At 35.7% G+C, this 21170-nt stretch overlaps 3 protein-coding genes across 3 annotated transcripts in view; all 3 read left to right on the forward strand.

The window, feature by feature from the left end:
• LOC142351003 (uncharacterized) overlaps positions 1-2312 on the forward strand; it is a 33716-nt gene extending 31404 nt beyond the window's left edge. Inside the window, exon 9 of the mRNA XM_075403043.1 lies at positions 1746-2312. Within this exon, the coding sequence (XP_075259158.1) occupies positions 1746-2001 (256 nt within the window). The 3' untranslated portion in view covers positions 2002-2312. The remainder of the gene's footprint in view (positions 1-1745) is intronic.
• Positions 2313-2365: 53 nt separating this feature from the next.
• On the forward strand, positions 2366-10106 carry LOC142351004 (uncharacterized). Its single transcript, XM_075403044.1, has 4 exons — positions 2366-2712; positions 5439-5728; positions 9081-9428; positions 9850-10106. Exons 1-4 carry the CDS (start codon positions 2444-2446, stop codon positions 10002-10004), a joined length of 1062 nt encoding a protein of 353 aa, XP_075259159.1. The 5' UTR covers positions 2366-2443; the 3' UTR covers positions 10005-10106.
• A 3725-nt stretch (positions 10107-13831) lies between these two features.
• On the forward strand, positions 13832-20708 carry LOC142350230 (uncharacterized). The gene is made up of 3 exons (XM_075401991.1): positions 13832-14085; positions 19379-19710; positions 20107-20708. The coding sequence occupies exons 1-3, from the start codon at positions 13881-13883 to the stop codon at positions 20623-20625; spliced, it is 1056 nt and encodes a 351-aa protein (XP_075258106.1). The 5' UTR covers positions 13832-13880; the 3' UTR covers positions 20626-20708.
• The last annotated feature ends 462 nt before the right edge of the window (positions 20709-21170 follow it).

Here is a 21170-nt window from a genome sequence, read left to right on the forward strand (position 1 = left end):
TGTCATCCTGCTCAAATTTTCAGTTCCGCTGATCTGAGTTTGAAGACTGGTTGTCTGAAGAATGTTTAGCCCGGTTTACTTTTTCAAGTTCGGCAGTTTTTGAGCGTCTAAGAATCTGTCTGTTTTCCAGCTTTACCGAAAGTAGTATCTTTTTCCATGTTTTTCTTCGTAAAAGTTTAGTGCTGTAAATCATTTTAGTAGATTTTCTGACGATGCAATGTTTTTTTGAAGTTTCACTTGCTTTGATGATGTCATTGCTAAAAATTGCTCTCCCTACAAAATGTTAATTTTAAATGTATCTCAGTTAACAGTAGCGTGGCAGAGGTTGTTTCTTGGCAGTCAAAAATGGATTTGATTTCAATGGTATTTACTTTTGGTTCTCAAAATTGGGTTTTTGTTTGATGAGTCTCGTTCAACAATCTCAATCTTATGAATAATAATGAGCTGGAATCTTAATGAGCTGGAGCTCAATTATCTTTTCATTGGCTTTTTCGTGAGTGTGCGGTGTTTCTGTAGATTCTTCAAAATGGTCCTGTGCTTTGTGTTACTTTCGGAGGTCTTCCGGCTGTTTTTTGACTTGATGAATTTTTGGACTCCCAATTGGAGAAGTGATTTTGGTCGCGCCAAAAACGCGATTGGTTTTTTGCTACTTTTAAGCTCCGAAATTTTTCTACGGCCCCAAATTTTTCTACGGCCCCAAATTTTTCACTTGAATTTTAAGGTAGTGAGAAAATGGCGTTTGAGCAAAAATTTACTTCGTCCAGCTGTTTTTTGGGGTAGTTTTTCTGTTTTTTACTGTTTTTTGAGTTTGATCGTGCTGAGACCTCAAGGTCTAGTGTTTTCTATGGTCAATGAACATTCTTTGAATTGTCGTTCATGAGTTGTCCTGTTATTTTCTATTTTTTCTAAGATTTTTGTTATGACCATATGACGTCAATCCCTTCAAATCTGTTTTTTGTTCATTCATTAATGCAATCTCGACTGAATTCCGTCACTATTCAATCTTAGTGAAGTAATTTTTTGTTCCCTCGCGTGATCACACTTGGCTTACCTCACTCTCAATAATGATTTCCTCACTTTCAAAATGACTTTTCCTTGCTTGAATTCTAAGAGGTAGGGTCATTTGAGCGTGTTTCAATCTTATTGATTGTTATTTGAGAGCAGCTATTAGAATATAACATCTCAGCAATTAATGAAAGGATGAGAAATTTCTTTTTCGGTCTGTTTTTTACTATTTTTTTGAGACTGCAGATCTACGAAGCTATCGCTGCTCTGTTCTGGCAATCTGTCAACTATGTTTGCAATTCTGCTGATTTTTTTTAGAACTCTTCAACGAAATTTGACGCTGTCATTGTAGTTTTATGTCTTTTTATGCGAAGTTTTCGATCGGTTGTCTTTTCGAGTGGCTTTTCCGTCACTGAGTGCTTGCATTTTCATCATCCGAACTTCTCTTTCGTCCACAATTTTATGCAGCAGAACTCAATTGGCGACAACTTTTTTAAAGTGAGTGAAAATTGCGCCTAAATTGGTTTAGTTTAGACCTTAATAATAGTGATCTATGATAATCTCAAATAACGAAATTTGAAGAGCATCGGTAATTTCAACGTCTCAGTAACGTCTAGAGCCTCAGCAACGTATAGATCTTCATTTTTGTTCAATTCAAAGAGCACGCAAATTAAAATTGAAATTTAAAATTAAATTTAAGTTTGTGCACCTATAATTGTCATTTTTTTTTAAAATTTCAGATACAATAACAGAGGTGGCGGCAATTACAACCGAGGTGGAGGCGGAGGAGGATATGGTGGTCGCGGAGGCGGAGGAGGATACGGGAACCGAGGTGGCGGTGGTGGATACGGCGGTAATAGAGGTGGGGGCGGTTACTACGGTGGAAACCAAGGTGGATGGGGTGGAAACAGGAATTACGGGGGTGGATACCAGGGATATGGTGGTGGAAATCGTGGTGGCGGTGGATACCGTGGTGGTTACAGAGGCGGATGGTAACTGCCTTAAATGGAATTTTTCCAATTAAGGTTATCAGAAAAATGGACAGAACTGACAAATTTTTCTTTTCGTTAAATATTTTACATGAAATGTTGATTTGCAAAGAAATGTGGAGCATGTTTTAACAAGGGTCGTGATAAATTGCGTCTTTTGCTGTCTATGTACAGGTTCTGTTGTTGTGATAATTGAAAATATGTTGGTTTCAAGCTATTAATTTGAATGTCGTTTATTGGCCGTTTTGTTATGATTTGTTCATCTATCAGTAAATTTTACGATGTGACTTTGCTGAAAAATTATTTGTTTTCTTATGACGGCCTATTTAACAAATGGGTACCAAGTTCTGCGAGTGAACGAGTTAAATAAAGCAATAAATAAGGTTTGAATTTTTTCAGATGTTAATTGAAGTTAGTTTGGGTGAAACCATTATGATGTGAAGCGAAAAATGAACCGACGTGTCCTGTCAGAAGCTAAGTTTATGCTGGGATGCGTCACTTCGAAAAGTGTAGGAAGAAATTTACATTTGGCACCGCCATTTCTTGTATACGATTACATCACAAAAGCAAACTTGCAACTTCCAGAAGTTCTGCTGCAGAAGTTAGACATGGGGAATCGAGAGTTGCGTTCTTGTCGTGCCTGTCCCAGGAACTGCGACGTGAACAGATTAGAGGACAAACGAGGAGTTTGCAATACTGGACGTAATCCAATTGTAAGGTTGAAATCGTCTATTTTTAAAATCATTTTTAATTTTTTTGTGCATTAAGTTTAATTTTTTGCTAGTTATGATTACAGACGCAGTTTTTAAATTAGGGCATTACTTCCGCTAAAGTTTAGCCGTCTGTCGAGGCTAAAATATTTTGCTATAGATCTAAGTTGCTAGGCTGCTTTATTGTGGTTTGACTAATGAACTATATTAGAGAGTAGAGAGAGAGTGATTAATTGCTCTCAAATTAAGTTTGAAGCAGTTTTTGCAACGATTTCTTTTTTAATACAATACGTTGCGTGACCGTTTTGTTCTGGAATATTCTCTCGCTCGCTTTTGTGGTCTATGCGATTCGAATTTTTGAGTGATTTGACTGCTTGTTTTTTGAGTGATCTAAGTTGCTCTTTCAGAATTATGCCGGTAACTTAATTCACGGTAGGTTTCAGGTTTTCCTAAATCTATGTACTGATTCAAAGCATGCTCTATTTACATCTTTGCAAGTTAATTAACCCGCGCTCACTTCCTTACACCCATGCTCACGCCACGCCCTTAATTAAGCTAGCCTCCCTAAGTCGCAGCTAGCTACAGATGAAGCCAAGCGCTCCCCAGTGCTAGTCGTTTGAGGGCAATTCACCCAAATGTAGTCGTTTATGTTTGTTTAATTGTAGCCGCGCAGCTATACCTAAGGCCGTTATCGATTTCGTGATTGTCTAGTTTTTTGTCTCTATCAATTTGATCACACTGTAAAAAGGACATTGTTCAATGATTTTATCGCTCAACTATTGAAATGCATTCATGACAGTTGCCGAAACAAACTTTTCAGTTTATTAATGTAATTTTTTGTTATACATGACTTAACGAAAAATAGACAAATTAAATGTTATTGAAAAATACCTAATGCGGGACTGAGTGCATTGTGAGCAAGACTATTGTCTACGCGAGGCTCTATTCCTTATGAGGACTTTTAGAGGATATCCAGTTTCATATATCCTTACTTTTACTTTTTGAAAAATGATCAGCTTTTTTTTCTCTTCTTTAATCTCAATGAAGGTGAAGATTAATCGCGGTCTGAAGACGGTTAATCGCTGTTATTTTTCAGGAAATCTCCCTGAATTTTTTTAATTGGAGGTTATCAGCTCTTGCTAAGCGGTATTTGCCCGATATTTTTCTGATTAGTGCCCGCCGTCAGCCTCGCAACTACTTATTCAGGAGCTCTCCTTTTCATTTCAAATAATGTTAATTGTAATGGGGGCTCTAGACTTTTTTAAGAGCTGTTCACACATTTTCATTTTTGAATTCAAATCGAAGTGATGATTTTGGTCACGCCGAAACAGGAAGTGGAGCGAAAAACGAGTGGTTTTGTGGCGTAAAATTTTTCCGCTCTAATTTTAAAGTGCAGTGAGAAAAAGGTGTTTTGAACAAAGCAATTGCTTTCTCACTATTGGTTTTTGTGCTTATGCGGCATCTTGACATTGGTTTCACTAATTTTTATCTGATTAATCTCTAAATTGTTTTCCCAATCCATTCATAGTCCATTCTGGGTGAGGTTCTTTTAGTCAATGTCCTGCTAATTTTTTTAATTGGCTTTACTTGGCTCAATTTTTAATGTTTCTACTACTTCAGGTTGCTTACCCGCTTAGGTAAAGTGGAAGATCAATTTTTTAGGCCTATCCTACTAGTTTGATTTTGTTCAATGCACAATGTCTCAAGGCTGACAGAATGCAACTGTTGGTACGAATCACTCGTTTTCCTCATGAGGATTTTTAAGTTTCCTTTGTTTCGTCTATAATGATTTCAAACCGATAGTTTAATTTCTTGATTGTGTTATTAAATCATTTCTATTATGAGCTGGTATGGATATTTGTTACGTACTGGCAGTAAAGAAACTTTCGTTGAGGTCTACCGCAGGCTCTACTGGTCCTTTTAATTTTTTGTTGAGCTGCATTTGGTTTACCCGTTCTTTGCGTGTTGTTTGATTGCATTTAAATCTATTTGAGTGCATTAGCAGCTGCTATATCAATATAATTATTCCACCAAGTACTTTACTTCTCTTACAATATTCGCATGATGCAAGCTTAGTTTTCAGAATAGTTTAAAAAAGTCAATGTTTGGAATCTTTGGTACATGCTACGTGTATAACAGTTATCTTCTCATAAACAAATGAGAAGGGCTCTAGATGGAAATAATAACCAGGTTTGGACTGAAAATAATTAATTGAGAACTTATTTGAAGCAACTTTTTAAGGAAATATGATGTTTTGGTGAAGGCTATATGACGCGAGAATAAGGGGGAGGGGATGAGACAGTATTCTTCCGTTTTTGCTTGGTACAAATATTCGCTTCACTGTAGCGGTTTCTGGTTTTTGTCTGGACGTCTAACGCTCATATTTGGTGTCTAAATGTCTTTCAGCACAAAAGTCAAGGGTAAGGTCCCGTTTGAACATTTCTTGATGGAGTAAGTCAGGCTATTTAACTTTTTAAATGCTTTTATACACCCAAATTGTATCGAAAACTTTCGTTTCTTAATACTCTGCTACTAAGACCAAGCAGGTGTATTTCATGGCTTTTTTCGGCATGCTGTAGACTTAAATTTCATTTTATATCTTTGACTTAGAGATGATTTTCTGCAACTAATTTTTTGCAAGATTTTTTACCATTTTTTAGTCTTTCTCTGTGGATTTTTTGATACTACATTCAAATCAATTCTGCTAATTACAAACAAATGCGTTTGTTTTTAGCACCGCTTTTCCTCACTTTGGTGAAGAAACAGTTTTGCAAGGCTGGAAAGGTTCTGGAACAATATTCTTCGGAATGTGTAACCTGCGGTGCGTTTTCTGCCAGAACTGGGACATCAGCCAACAAAAACACGGCAAAGAAGTGACACCTGAACACATAGCGGAGATAATGATATTGCTGCAGGATGAATACAAGTGTCACAATATTAATTTCGTAACACCTGAGCATGTGGGGCCTCAAGTTGCAGAATGTATTATAAAGGCATTAGACATGGGATTGAAAGTTCCAATTGGCAAGGAGCAATTTTTTTCTAATGTAAATCAACAATTAAAATGGACTGCATCATTTCCAAATGTTTCCGGATGACAGCTAAAGCTTGTTGAAGTTTATGCTCTAGTTTTATTTCTACTATTTAATAGCTGCGTCAGCAATTCCAGGCGGCTATTACTGCACTCCTAATATTGTTACAATTCAAAGAATTTGAATTGTATTGGGACGCTGTCTTTTTTACGACTCGAAGAGGAGTATTGGAGAAGTCTTTTTTTTAAATCATTTTTATTGGAGTGAATTTTGAAGCAGGAAATGAAACACGTGAAAAAATTTGGAGTGATTTTGTTGCTGAACAAAATGAAGAGTGGAGCGAAAAGAGAGTTGTTTTTTGTTCATATCGCTCTTTTCTAGAGAGCGAGAAATTGAGGTGTGAAAAAAATCTGCAAGCGAGAGAAATTTTTTGTTCACGTGCGGCATTTTAAAGCAGTTTTTTTTTCGGTGTTTTGGTTGAAAGGGTTGGGTGATTGTTTTGTTAATAGCCGCCCTCATCTTCTCAGCCGGCTATTATTGCGCTCGTATTTTTTTTTTACTTCGTCAAACTTTTTTTCGCTTTACCATTTTGCCGCTTTTTCGACGTTTTGCGTGAAATCTTTTTGACTTCTCTAGGCTAGTTTCTCTCTTCTCTCATTCTGCTAAAAGTGAATTTGAACATCAGTTGCTAAGCAAAGCAATTCAAAATGAACAGAGTCGGTATAAAAAATTGAAGTCAGAAATAGAAACGGGATAAACCCATAAAGCCCAATTTTAGATGCCCGCTATTTGAACGTCGTTCCTATAAGTCTTAGTTACCACCTCTAATGCTTATTGGTGTTGATAGTAGCCCCTGTAGCCTCTCTCTCTAAGAAACAGAAGTTTGTTCAACTACGAAATGCCATCAAAATAAATCGGACTTAAAAAATGTTTTTGTACAAAAATCTTTTTTTTTCAATATTTTCTATTCGTTCAATCCCAATCATGCTTATTGGAATCAACGGCGGCTATTTTCCGGCAATCTGCCGGGTATGTTTTTAATTTTAGGCTGGTTTTGGTAGTGGTTTGAAGGTTTCTGGAAATTTATATTAATTTTATGCTAATTCGGAAGTTTTTCAGGTATTTTGCAGATTTTTGGGCTATTTTTTGCAATTTTTTTGACGATTGTTTTGTTTTACTGCCTCAAATCGTATTGAAAAGACCTCTATTGATCGAACATTTTTTTAGATAAGAAGTGGTCACAATTTTGTTGACATAAAGCATTTCTTTGTTGAGAAATATGACAAAAAGTGGCGAAAGTTGGAACTATTTTTTATAGCTGCAAAACTGTAAGCTGAGCGAAGCTATATTGCGGTGCTCTTGGTTTTTTTTGTTTCGTCGTCTGACGCTCTTTTTTCGTTTTACATTTGTTCACTCAGCAAAGCTGAAGAACTCAAATTTTCTGAATGACTTCTTCCTCCACTAACGGCATTTGCGCGCGTGACGTCATTTCTCACTCGCTTTAATAAAAGTTTTGCGTGATTAGATTTTGATCATCCGTGACTTACCTCTCTCAATAAAATGACTTTGCACTTTAAAACTTAAGTTTAGTTTATATTTTGTTTAAGGTCATAGGAACACATTTGTGCAGTAAAGGTCCCTAATAAGAGGCTTCTGCGGAATGAATTTTAACAAACTTTATTTATCGCTGAATGTTTTTTTACCTAGTTTTTTGAGCGGCGTCGATTTTTTTTTCAAGTGGAGTGAAGTTGTTTCACTCTAAATTAAAAGTAGAGTGAAAAAATGGTGTTTGAACCGAAAATTGCTTTCTCGCCTGTGGTTTTTTTGTTCACATGCGGCAATTTAACTTTGATTTTTACTGCTTTTCGATTTTTTAGATCACATTTTTTGCTAAATGGTTTTCCCAATCCGTTTATAGTTCATTCTAGGCCTAGTTTTTTGTTTGAACCAAATTTCCATTTCTTGCTAGTGGTTTTTTGTTCACTTGCGGCATTTTGACATCTTCTGTCTTTTTAATAGCCGCCCTCATCTTTTCAGCCGGCTATTATAGCGCTTCTATTTTTTTACTTCGTCGACCTTTTTTTCGCTTTTCCCATTTTGCCGCTTTTTCGACATTTTGCGTGAAATCTTTTTGACTTCTCTAGGCTAGTTTCACTCCTTTTTCATTCTGCTCAAAGTCCTTTTTAACAGCAGCTGCTCAGCAAAGCAATTCAAAATGAGACAGTCAGTATTAAAAATCAAAGTCAGAAATAGAAACGGGATAAACCCATAAAGCCGCATTTTAGATGACCGCTATTTGAACGTCGTTCCTATAAGTCTTAGTTACCATCTCTAATGCTTATTGGTATTGATAGTAGCGCCTATAGCCTCTCTAAGAAACAGAAGTATGTTCAACTACGAAATGCCATCAAAATAAATCTGACTGAAAAAATGTTTTTGTACAAAAATCTTTTTTCAATTTCTTCTATTCTTTCAGTCTCAATCATGCTTATTGGAATCAATGGCGGCTATTTTCTGGCAATCTGTTGGGTGTTTTTAAATTTTTTGATCTCATTTTTAGTTGTTTGTATTGCCAATGAGAATTCTTTGAATTGTACCTCAGGACTTGTCCTGCTATGTTTTTTTTACTTCGTCTAACAGATTTTTGTTTCGTCTGACCTTGACTTTATCAATGACTTCTGTGACTTCTACTACTATGCAGTTAAAATTTGTCCGCGTGACATCATTTCTGCTTTTAGGTCGATATCGTGACTTACCTCACTCAAAAAATGACTTCTGAACTCACTTATGGAACTTCATTTTATGAACATTTACTAGTTAAAGATCAATAGTGTGCATCTAAGTAGTGCCACACGTATATGCCCGAATTCTTGAATATTAGTATTGAGTTTTTGATTTCGAAATTCAATTTTGAAAAAGCTCTTTTAGGGTTATGTGTATTATAGAACGTATGTGTATCATAAAAATGACAGTACATATCTAACCCAAAAAAATCTAGTGGTCTACTAAAGGACTTTTGGTCAATCTGCCTATCTTGTTTCTTTAGTTGTTGCAATTCATGGAAGGCCACAAGCGTCTATCGCGGCTATTTTCCGGCAACCTGCCGGCTATGTTTTGATTAAGAAACCGAGTGTTCGCATTTAGCTGTCAAAAAATGCATCAAAAGTTAAGCACTGAGTAATTAAAGGATTTTTAAAATTCCGGTTTGATTTTTTGAAAAATATTGGTTTGGTTTTTGAAAAATATCGATGCAAAAAGAAAAATCTGTAAAACTGCCGAGTATATTTGAGCTCAAAGTGTTTTTCCTATTTCTCAAAGGTTGTAAAAAATTGTTCCGTTAAAAGTGTACAATACCAGCTCATACGATGGCCTCTCGTCGCTTGAAATTATGGACGGTTTAGTCGACATTTACCTTGCAGATTTTAAATTCTGGACCAATGAAACATCATTTAAACTAGCCAAGTGCAAAAACTATCCCGAGGTTGCGAGAAATGCAATTAAAGAAATGTTTCGACAAGTTGGCGATTTAGTCTTTGATGAAAGTGGCCTGGCGAAACAGGGATTAATTTTAAGGCATTTGGTCATGCCTGGACTAGAGGATGAGGCCAAGCTGATTCTCGATTGGGTAGTCAGTGAGATATCGAAAGATACGTATATGAATTTAATGGAACAGTATCATCCTGATTTCAAAGGTAGTAAGAATGGTTTTTATAATTTCATTTCACATTGGTATTTGTTAATTTGTTATTTCTCAGTGATAATGGAGTTCTTACTTCCAAATGAAGCATTGCGAGGTCACGGAAATAAATTTTTTGAAATCCCGAATAAAATTGATATCGCATCCGGTTTCGGTGCACCTTAAAATCTTTCAGTTATTATTTCACCGTTTTAAATTAAATCTGCTAGATCTGTCACATCGGTTGAAAGAAAACAAGGACTCTGAATTGCCTATGGAAAGATGCGCTGAGTTTCCAAATCTTTGATAAACAAATCTACAAATGTCAAATTAAACAAATTTAAATTTAGCATCTGTTCGAGAACGGTCGAACTTCAAGTGTAACAGTAAAAGGTGGCGATAAAAAAGGGGTTATTATAACGTGGAGATTGTTTTAGTGGGAAAGCGGGAGTTGCGTAGTCGAATCGGCTACACCAACTACGAGGAAATTAACAGACCAGTGACGGAGTCAGAAGTAGACTCACTGAGACAGTATGCTAGGAGTATTGGATTGTGGAGATTCGAACATGACAATTTGCCCGCTTATTTATAATTGAAGATCTTGTCTTCGTACCACTTAAGTGATTTGAAATTGGAATCTTTAGTGCAAACTGTAGTGTAAATATGTAGCGATAGTAAAATTTTTAACAAATCCTTTCCATCGAAGTCAATTGTCAAGATCAAATAGGAAAGCATTACTGAGAAGATTTGTTTAGTTAACAAGATTTACTCATACTTTGTTTATTAAGATCTTTTTAGAGCCGCGAAACGATAGCGGTTATTATTGGAAACATCTTGGTTTTTTACATTTCAAAGAATGTGAATTGTATTGGGGCGCTGTCTATTGATTTTTAATGTTTTCCGATTTTTTGGATCGGATTTTTTTCTTAATCGCTTTCCCATTCCATTCATAGTTTATTCTAGGCCTAGTTTTGTTTGTTTGAACCAAATTTCCATTTCTCGCTAGTGGTTTTTTGTTCACATGCGGCTATAATTTTCCCAAACTCATGTTTTTCCTAATTCACTCAGTCCGTTCTAGGTCTAGTCTTTTGTTTCAATTGTACGTCAGGACTTGTACTGCTATGTTTCTTACAATTCAGAGAATTTGAATTTTATTGGGGCGCTGTTTTTTTTAAAGATCTGTTCACCTATTTTCATGAATTTTGAAGTCAAATTGGAGTAGTGATTTTGGTCACGCCGAAACAGGAAGTGGAGCGAAAAAGCGAGTGGTTTTGTGGCGTGAAATTTTTTCGTTCTAATTTCGAAGTAGAGTTAAAAAAGTTTTTGAGCAAAATTCGCTTGCTCGCTAGTGATTTTTTGCTCACATGCGGCGATTTCACTTTGATTTATACCGTTTTTTCGATTTTTTTGGATCGGATTTTCCCAATCTATTCATAGTTCATTCTAGGCCTAGTTTTTTGTTTGAACCAAATTTTCATTTCTCGCTAGTGGTTTTTTGTTCACATGCGGCATTTTGACATTGATTTCAATTTTTTTATCTTTTTTTAATGGTTTTCCCAATTCACTTATAAGCCGTTCTAGGTCTAGTTTTTTGCTTAGTCAATGAAAATATTTTAAATTTTACGTCAGGACTTGTCCTGCTATATTTTTTCAAATCGTCGTTTCCGTCGACGATTCTTGCGACCTGACTTCTTGGAATTGACTTTCTTCAATTTCAGTGATTTCTACTGCTTTGCGGTTAAAATTTGTCTGCGTGACGTCCTTTGTTCTGCTTCTAGGTCAGTTGCGTGACTTACCTCACTAAAAAATACTTCTGAACTCGCTTAATGAACTTTGAATTTTATGAACATTTACTAGGTAAAGGTCAATAGTGTGCATCTAAGTAGTGCCAAACGTAGATGTCCTAATTCTTGAGTATTGAAGTCTTCAATTTTTGATTTCGAATTTTAATTTTGTCTAACCAAAAAGTCTTGTGGTCTATTAAAGGACTGGTGGTCAATCTGTCTATTTTATATTTTAAGTTGTTTCATGGAAGGCCACTAGCGTCTATCGCGGCTATTTTCCGGCAATCTGCCGGCTATGTTTTAAATTAAGATAGTCAATATTTGTGATTTTAAAAACCTTTAATTTTAAAAACTTTAATTTCAACCGGATATTTTTGCACCGTTTAAAAATGACGAGCAAGATTTGTCGCTGAGTGTACCAATTGATTTTAGATATATATGATAGATTTAATAATGAGATCACCGGCTACGCTTCCGACATTGTCGAAGAAACAAGCAAAATACAGCAGAGGAAGATTGCAGGCTCTTGCAATCAGTGGGTGCTTGGGGGTGTTAGCTTTTCCTATTTGCATTAATACGTTACAACGACTAGTTTGGAAGCCGTTGAGATTGACTAGTAATTTGAAAGCGGCCCCTTTGTTTGGTAATTTAATGTTTTCTCATACTTGAAAAACACTGCGAACTTTTTCAAGAAATCGAGTGATTTTCTGTTGGTCTGTAAGATGTTGCTTTTCGATGAAGCGTTTCGTAATTGCTCAAACCATAACTTTTGCAGTCGTGTCTTTGTTTTGACGAAATTATTTTTGACTGACCATTTTGACTTTCCGGGCGACTCTTACGATCTTGACTTTTTGAATTTTGTGTGATCTAAATTGTTGAGTATTGAAGTCTTCAATTTTTGATTTCGAATATTAATTTTGTCTAACCAAAAAGTCTTGTGGTCTATTAAAGGACTGGTGGTCAATCTGTCTATTTTATTTTTTAAGTTGTTTCATGGAAGGCCACTAGCGTCTATCGCGGCTATTTTCCGGCAATCTGCCGGCTATGTTTTAAATTAAGATAGTCAATATTTGTTATTTTAAAAACCTTTAATTTTAAAAACTTTAATTTCAACCGGATATTTTTGCACCGTTTAAAAATGACGAGCAAGATTTGTCGCTGAGTGTACCAATTGATTTTAGATATATATGATAGATTTAATATGGAGATCACCGGCTACGCTTCCGACATTGTCGAAGAAACAAGCAAAATACAGCAGAGGAAGATTGCAGGCTCTTGCAATCAGTGGGTGCTTGGGGGTGTTAGCTTTTCCTATTTGCATTAATACGTTACAACGACTAGTTTGGAAGCCGTTGAGATTGACTAGTAATTTGAAAGCGGCCCCTTTGTTTGGTAAGTTAATGTTTTCTCATACTTGAAAAACACTGCGAACTTTTTCAAGAAATCGAGTGATTTTCTGTTGGTCTGTAAGATGTTGCTTTTCGATGAAGCGTTTCGTAATTGCTCAAACCATAACTTTTGCAGTCGTGTCTTTGTTTTGACGAAATTATTTTTGACTGACCATTTTGACTTTTCGGGCGACTCTTACGATCTTGACTTTTTGAATTTTGTGTGATCTAAATTGTTGAGTATTGAAGTCTTCAATTTTTGATTTCGATTATTAATTTTGTCTAACCAAAAAGTCTTGTGGTCTATTAAAGGACTGGTGGTCAATCTGTCTATTTTATTTTTTAAGTTGTTTCATGGAAGGCCACTAGCGTCTATCGCGGCTATTTTCCGGCAATCTGCCGGCTATGTTTTAAATTAAGATAGTCAATATTTGTGATTTTAAAAACCTTTAATTTTAAAAACTTTAATTTCAACCGGATATTTTTGCACCGTTTAAAAATGACGAGCAAGATTTGTCGCTGAGTGTACCAATTGATTTTAGATATATATGATAGATTTAATATGGAGATCACCGGCTACGCTTCCGACATTGTCGAAGAAACAAGCAAAATACAGCAGAGGAAGATTGCAGGCTCTTGCAATCAGTGGGTGCTTGGGGGTGTTAGCTTTTCCTATTTGCATTAATACGTTACAACGACTAGTTTGGAAGCCGTTGAGATTGACTAGTAATTTGAAAGCGGCCCCTTTGTTTGGTAAGTTAATGTTTTCTCATACTTGAAAAACACTGCGAACTTTTTCAAGAAATCGAGTGATTTTCTGTTGGTCTGTAAGATGTTGCTTTTCGATGAAGCGTTTCGTAATTGCTCAAACCATAACTTTTGCAGTCGTGTCTTTGTTTTGACGAAATTATTTTCGACTGACCATTTTGACTTTTCGGGCGACTCTTACGATCTTGACTTTTTGAATTTTGTGTGATCTAAATTGTTGAGTATTGAAGTCTTCAATTTTTGATTTCGAATATTAATTTTGTCTTACCAAAAAGTCTTGTGGTCTATTAAAGGACTGGTGGTCAATCTGTCTATTTTATTTTTAAGTTGTTTCATGGAAGGCCACTAGCGTCTATCGCGGCTATTTTCCGGCAATCTGCCGGCTATGTTTTAAATTAAGATAGTCAATATTTGTGATTTTAAAAACCTTTAATTTTAAAAACTTTAATTTCAACCGGATATTTTTGCACCGTTTAAAAATGACGAGCAAGATTTGTCGCTGAGTGTACCAATTGATTTTAGATATATATGATAGATTTAATATGGAGATCACCGGCTACGCTTCCGACATTGTCGAAGAAACAAGCAAAATACAGCAGAGGAAGATTGCAGGCTCTTGCAATCAGTGGGTGCTTGGGGGTGTTAGCTTTTCCTATTTGCATTAATACGTTACAACGACTAGTTTGGAAGCCGTTGAGATTGACTAGTAATTTGAAAGCGGCCCCTTTGTTTGGTAAGTTAATGTTTTCTCATACTTGAAAAACACTGCGAACTTTTTCAAGAAATCGAGTGATTTTCTGTTGGTCTGTAAGATGTTGCTTTTCGATGAAGCGTTTCGTAATTGCTCAAACCATAACTTTTGCAGTCGTGTCTTTGTTTTGACGAAATTATTTTTGACTGACCATTTTGACTTTTCGGGCGACTCTTACGATCTTGACTTTTTGAATTTTGTGTGATCTAAATTGTTCTTTCACATTTTTGAACAGCTCAAAATTTGTTGGCCACAATTTACTACTAAAAGAAAAAATATAAGCTCTAGTAGCATTGTTTAAGGCATTTAGTGAAACTATTGCCCCGCTATCGCTTTTACTACCGCGCCTTCTCCGGTTGAAGCAGGCACCAGTGAAATGGAGTCCTTATCGTTCGTTCGTGATCAAGTTTTCCGATATTAGTAGGTTATGATAATTATTTTGACGACTGTTTTGTAATGTATTTGTTCTTTTTGATCGTACTTTTTCTGGTTAGTTGGTTTCTAAGGCTAAATTATTTTTCAATTGCGGTAGAAGATTGTTCAATTGCGGCGTCAAGTACATGTACATTCAGATTGGCTTCAAGTGCATATACACTCCGTTGTTTAATCTCAACGAAATTTGATAATCAGTTAAAGGACGAGTTTTTCTCTCATTTTTTAGTCTATAACATTTAAATAAAAAATAGCTACTTAGTTAGTTTTACTTGAAATTTCAAAATCAAACAATTTTATTCTTAACTTGGATCAACCTAAGGATTGGTTTTCTTCAATTAATCTTATTAAAATGTATGAACCCTGCTATTAGAACTGTCTATTTTCTGTCCATTAGAACTCTTTCGTGGCGTCAAGTCTTTGCTGATATTGTTTTTGTTCGAATTTGCTCTTCGACTTTCATGATCTAATTGAAACTGAATGTTTATTCCACTTGCGATTAAAAGTTTGTATAGTTGAACCGCTGATCTTGATTTACGATTTGATGCTAAAAGGAAGGTATGGGCACGCTGGTCAAAATTGATTGGCTTATTATCGATTTATATTGAAGCTTTTTTAGAGTGGTCTTTTGTGTGCTGTACAAAATTGAGAATTCTATTCAATGAGACATTGGCTATCTGTCTTAAAGATTTTTTTCCAATAAGATTTAGTAGTAGTAGTGCAGGATTTAGAGTACGACTCTTGAGTTTCCACCCAATTTACAGTTCAGATCAGTTTTCTTCTTTAGTATATTGCAGTTTCGACATCTTCAAATTACTCTCCATGTGCATTTGTTCTCTTCCACATAATGATTTGTGAAGAAATTCCAGTATATTTTCTGTAAAGTAATTTTGTTTAGGGTCTTTCCATAATCTCATGCGCAACTCTAGAAAACTTGTTGAAGAGCAATTTCGTTCTTCTAAAAAGCTATCGTTAGTTTTGTTAATTCTCGCTTTTGTGGTTCGATGTTCACCTCGTTCGGTCTGACGTGTTGTTTCTACTACTTCTTCAATATCGCTAATAACTACATCATAATCCCCTCGAATAATAGATAATAGAAGCAAAAGATCGTGCATTTCTACATAGACTCAGTAGTAACAGTTTTAAGGTCACTAAGCGATTCCGGTAGCTCGATTTGAGTTGAGTATCCATTTCGTTGCTTGGTGTTGAACTTTTTTAAATTCGTGGAGGTTACTTCTACTTGGTAGCCATGTTTGAGAGGCATAGACGGCAATCGGCACAACATATCATTTGTATGCATTTAGTTTCACTTTCCAGTCACATGAGCTTGACAAATTACGTTTTATTTGAAAGGGTGAGCTCATTGCTTGCTTTCCTATACTTGCTAAGGTAATTTTCATTTCAACTTAGATTTTGCTGTATATTGAGTCCCCAATTTCTTTGAGACTTTACTGATTCGAGATCTTTCTCCCCATTTTTTGCCTTGATGCTCCCTTTATTTATTAAGTATTTGAGATTTCTTTGTATTTGGTTTCATTTTGTTGGTTTCAAGCCATTTTTGAATAGTTTATGTTGCCTTATTCAGGTCATTTTGGTTGTGCGCTATCAATTTAAAATCATCAGCCTTTCAACTTCTTGCATCATTTCGGGCAAGTCATTGATGAACAGGCAGGAGAAACAGAAGTGGTCCAAGAATTGACCCTTGGAGTACACAGCTTGTGACAATTTGGAGGGAAGGCTCTTGGCCGTTTACTTGAACAAAGTGCTCTCTGTTTGAGAGATAAGACTTTATTAGTCCCCATATGCTTTCACCAATTCCAAGATATTTCAATTTTTTAAGACGACTTGCGAAACAGTGTCAAAGGCTTTGGCGAAATCAAGACACAGTACACTTAATTCTCTAGTTGCTCTAAGATCGTTTTAAGTTGTCTCTCTAAGATCGTTTTAATCAGAAATTTGATCTAGAAAAGTGATGGACTGAAGTGTGGAAGATCGTCGCTTCCTAAAACCGTACTGACTTGGGCGCAACTTTCTTTCAAAAAAGTAGTAAAATTTGTCAAATATGTCACATCAGCCTAACTTCCTTCTTTAAACATTGGCGTTATCTGGCTTATTTTCCAATATGTAGGAAACCACTGTTTGTTTATGTATGTCTGGAAGAGTAACTTCATTGATTTACACAAAGTTTTTGGCAAATCATTAATATGAGTTTCCCAATTCGATCCGGTCCGGTGGATTTGTCTGGATTTAGATCACATAAAATATCGCCGATTTGCTTTTCACTACATGTCAGTTTATTTAAGTTTCCATTAGTTTTCGTTGTTGCTAATTTTTCACACTTGCTAAATACTGAAACGAAATAACGATTAAATAGTTCTGCCTTTTCCATGTCAACGGACGTCTCCTCATCATTTAATTTCACTGTTGGTGGTATCAAAGCGGTCTTCCTGATGCACTTCAAATGTTTTTTAATCTTACTAAAGTTTCGCTCTTCAAAAACCGATTTTTCGAAATCTTGTCAGTCAATGTTACTCTACTGTTTGATTTGCTTTTCTAGCCTTATCAATTTAATCAATTTGCTTAGAGAGCACTTAGTTCGTTTTTTGAGTGTATTCAGTCGTTTGATTAAATTTGATGTAAAACTTGAAATCCATGGAACCAGATTAGCTCGGTGATTGGTTATCCTCGCACAATTTTTTGTCAATTTTTTCCATAACCATTTGTACCATCGGAACAATAGTTCGTCAACATTGCTTTAGCAAAAAGGTAAAAACGGTTCTTGTTGAATGCATTCATTTAATTTCTCCCCATGGTTCTTTTGAAGGCTGACATTGTAGATTTTGTTACGGATGAAGTTTCAACTTTAGACGATTCAATTATTGTTTCGATCGGCTTGTGGTCAGAAAATTGTTCGTTATTCTGGAAAAGATCTATCAATAACCTTTCTTGATAATCACATTTTATTACCGAATGAGGATTTTTACAAAGGACTACATCAAGTTCGTTATTAGAAAAATTACAAATTAAGGTCAATTAGTTTTGCTAATAGCTCTTTTTCGTAATCAAGCTTTGACGACGACATAGAGGCCCAGTTTTTTGTGAGAAATTTAAGTCACCCGTTATTATCACTATCACAATGATTTTCAACTGCTTATTCATGGAGCTGCTGCATTTCATTTAATTTCCATTGATAGGGGCTAGGGTTCGGTGCATTGTATATATTGCAAATCAAGATATCAGAACCTGTTATTGTCAAAATTTTCATGCTGAAGTCCGGGTTTTCAATTCCGAACTCTATATATTGGTGAGGAATGTTCATCGTGACTGCGATGAGAACAACACCATATTTGCTCTTTCGGTCTTCAGAAATTTTGCTATCGTTTCTGTATATCAAGTATTTATCAAGGAAAAGTGCTGACGACGGAATATCTTGTCTTAGCCAATTTCTAGCTGTATCGTATTTGGTTTTGAGAGAACAAACGTTAATTCCTCATTGTATATGTTTGCTATTTCTATCAATAGAATGAGAGGGTAAGTTTTGGAAAAAAGATAAAACTAAAATAATAATCGGACAATACGAGTGAATGGAAATGATCTATCCTTGTTTTTGGATGCGTTTGATGGTAAACCAAGTGTAAGGTTTGATGCTGATGCCATTTTACTGGTAACTTTGTTCATTTTGAATTGGTGCGCTAATAATTTTTCAACAGTTACACCCAAATACATGCTCATATAGGTTGGCTGTAGTCAGTCCACTTCTTCGTAATGTCTTTTTTGCGTGAAGTTTAGTTTAGTTTAGTTATAGTCAGCATTAAACAAGTTCAATTTACGACTTTCCTCACTTACATACGTTGTCGAAGGAAAGGGTTTTCAGTAGAGCAAGCGATTTTTCAGTACCAGTACCCTTATTGATAGTCAATTAGTAATAAGCTAAATTCAGAATAATCATCATTTGGACAATCTTGTTCCCTTTGCTTATGGGACAGTCAAAATGTATTTTAATCAATTCCCCTTGCGATAAAAACTGTTGCGTAACTTACCGGTGAAGTATCACGTTAAAGCCAAATTAACACAAATCTGCTTCGTTATTAGACGAGCCTATCGCACTCTTTTAAACACTGTCGATAGAAGTGTGATAAACTCTTAGTGTAATCAGGGCCAGTGATTTAAGTTATGTAACTGTTCTAATCGCAACGAGAGTTGATTTAAATCAATACCACACTTTTGTTGTTGGTTTTAGTTCCCATCTGCACCTTCAAATGACTTACCTCTTTTTAAAATTGAAGAATGATATAGTTGACATACCAGGTAGCGGTCGGAGCACTCGTGACTGAGCAGCTCTCGAGCCTTGCTAGTCTCTAAGTATATCATTCACCGAAACTGTTTTGAGGAGACATTTTTGAAGAGAGTGAAGGGCGGTTCTTAAATGTTCGAACGGATTAACTCCACCTTTCAACAAATAGTTGATGTGATATTGAATTATCTTAATTCGTCCTGGTTACAATTAATTCATAATTTTTTGCCGTCTTGAAACATCATTCTTTTTCATTCTCTCTATAGAAGTACGTCTTGGATCTTTTCCGACAATATCTTGATGGACTGGTCTCTTATAAGTTTCAGGAATCGTGTAGCTTTGTTTTCTGCCAAATCGTACTCATGTTCGGATTACATTCAGTTTTAAGTTATAAAATTATAAAGTTATAAATTATTAAGTTATTAAAGTTATAAAATTGTGTTGAAATTGTCAAATGATATTTAAACACGTCGCTTTAACTTAACTGTACAGCGTTAACGGTTTCACTCTTGGCTTGTGTTTATTGATTTGAGCTGGTTTCTTATTTAGGTTTGATTTCTTTTTCCATCGCCCATGGATTGGCAGCAACCGTATTTCATGTATCATTCACGACGATGAACAAGGAGGATCATGTGCGAATCTTGACCAGAAACAATCGTGACATAAATTTCAATCAGAATATGCTTTCTTCAGTTTATGATGAAATCTTTGGGGCAACGCAGACAATTGAAATGAAACCAGTGATTGCGTCACTGCTGGCAAATCTGGTCATGTTTCACATTTGTGGTGGGAGATTAAGTTCATTGCTTCCTAGTCACCTTTTGGCTGTTGGAGGTTATGGAAGGACAGGCCTATCCTGCTCTATCAAAAGCGCGTCGAAGGTTAGAAACTTTTTTGGAGCCTAGAATTAAACGTTTAAGTGATTACACTTCATTTTTAGTCTTCTCTATTTCACATAATGGCGATTCTACTCAGAATAAACGTTAAGCAAATTATAAGGTTTTACGATTCACCCCTCAGTTAAGCTAACAGATTTTGATATCAAGGTTCGCTTTGTGAAGTGCTCTAACTATATAAATGTCCCATTTGGCTGAATTCATCAAAGCTTGTTTTAATATCCGTCTCTGACCGTTTCTCATAAATCTATGCTTATTTTAACATTGACACCGGCTCCGAGTGCAAAATTGGTGACATGAGTTTCTACGCAGATCATTTTTTCAAATTTTATCCTCTTTTGCTGAAATTGATCTCATTAGCAGGGTGTTCATGTGTTTCAGAATCAGAAGGAAGCTATCCAAAAACTTGGCGCAACATATGGCTGTCATTCTTGTGGTTCAAAGCTGTACCTGCAACGCATGAAAGAGTCTATGAAATCTTGGATCAAATACCCGACGACGACGAAGCCTTTCATAAGCGATCATCAGCCTCCTTCAGGTGTTTTGATGCAGTCGTGGTGGAATCGTTGTCAACTGCTATTGTTTCAGTCGAAGCATTTCAAACAGGCTCTGTACCCACAGTGCAATAAGTGCTCTTTAAAGCAGTCATCTATAGTGAAATTCTTAGCTGATAGTTCTGCATTATCCTATAATGGTGCTAACCAGTTTGTGAGTAAATCGTCGAATAATTTGATCAGTAGGTCGATTGTAGTTCACTCGTTATTCAGCTTCAGACTAAGTATGTTTTGGTACCCTTTTCTGTCTTATTTTTACTTGACTTCTAACGATTTGCTGCTGATAAAGTTGTCGTTTTTACAGTTTCATAATATGACAATTAAGTTAATTCAAAATGTGATTTAGTTTGTCTGGTCTGGTTGCTTTATTACGTGTTTGAATGGGTAGGATACAACATTGATGGGAAATTAGTGACTTTTTTTACATGTTCTCGATTTAATTAATGTTTAATAGCCGCCCTCATCTTCTCAGCCGGCTATTATTGCGCTCGTATTTTTTTTACAATTCAAAGAATTTGAATTGTATTGGGGCGCTGTCTTTTTTTTTAAGATCTGTTCACACATTTTCATGATTTTTGAAGTAAAATTGGAGTAGTGATTTTGGTCACGCCGAAACAGGAAGTGGAGCGAAAAAGCGAGTGGTTTTGCGGCGTGAAATTTTTTCGCTCTAAATTTAAAGTAGAGTGAGAGAACGGTGTTTGAACAAAAATTCGCTTTCTCGCTAGTGGTTTTTTGTTCACATGCGGCAATTTCACTTTGATTTTTACAGTTTTTTCGATTTTTTGGATCGGATTTTTTTCGAAATGGTTTTTCCAATCCATTCATAGTCCGTTCTTGGTCTAGTTTTCTGTTTAGTCAATGAAAATTCTTTGAATTGTGTGTCAGGACTTG

This window comes from Convolutriloba macropyga, chromosome 12 (assembly GCF_964194025.1).
Source record: "Convolutriloba macropyga chromosome 12, txConMacr16.3, whole genome shotgun sequence".
Taxonomy (NCBI): domain Eukaryota; kingdom Metazoa; phylum Xenacoelomorpha; order Acoela; family Convolutidae; genus Convolutriloba; species Convolutriloba macropyga.

Excerpts from the sequence above, each read along its gene's own strand:
- LOC142351004 (XM_075403044.1), top strand. The coding sequence starts at position 2,444 with ATGAACCGACGTGTCCTGTCAGAAGCTAAGTTTATGCTGGGATGCGTC. Across the intron at positions 2,713-5,438 it reads GGACGTAATCCAATTGTAAG|CACCGCTTTTCCTCACTTTG; the intron begins GTTGAAATCGTC and ends GTTTGTTTTTAG. Across the intron at positions 5,729-9,080 it reads GGGATTGAAAGTTCCAATTG|TGTACAATACCAGCTCATAC; the intron begins GCAAGGAGCAAT and ends TTCCGTTAAAAG.
- LOC142350230 (XM_075401991.1), top strand. The coding sequence starts at position 13,881 with ATGATAGATTTAATATGGAGATCACCGGCTACGCTTCCGACATTGTCG. Across the intron at positions 14,086-19,378 it reads GAAAGCGGCCCCTTTGTTTG|GTTTGATTTCTTTTTCCATC; the intron begins GTAAGTTAATGT and ends TTTCTTATTTAG. Across the intron at positions 19,711-20,106 it reads CTATCAAAAGCGCGTCGAAG|AATCAGAAGGAAGCTATCCA; the intron begins GTTAGAAACTTT and ends CATGTGTTTCAG.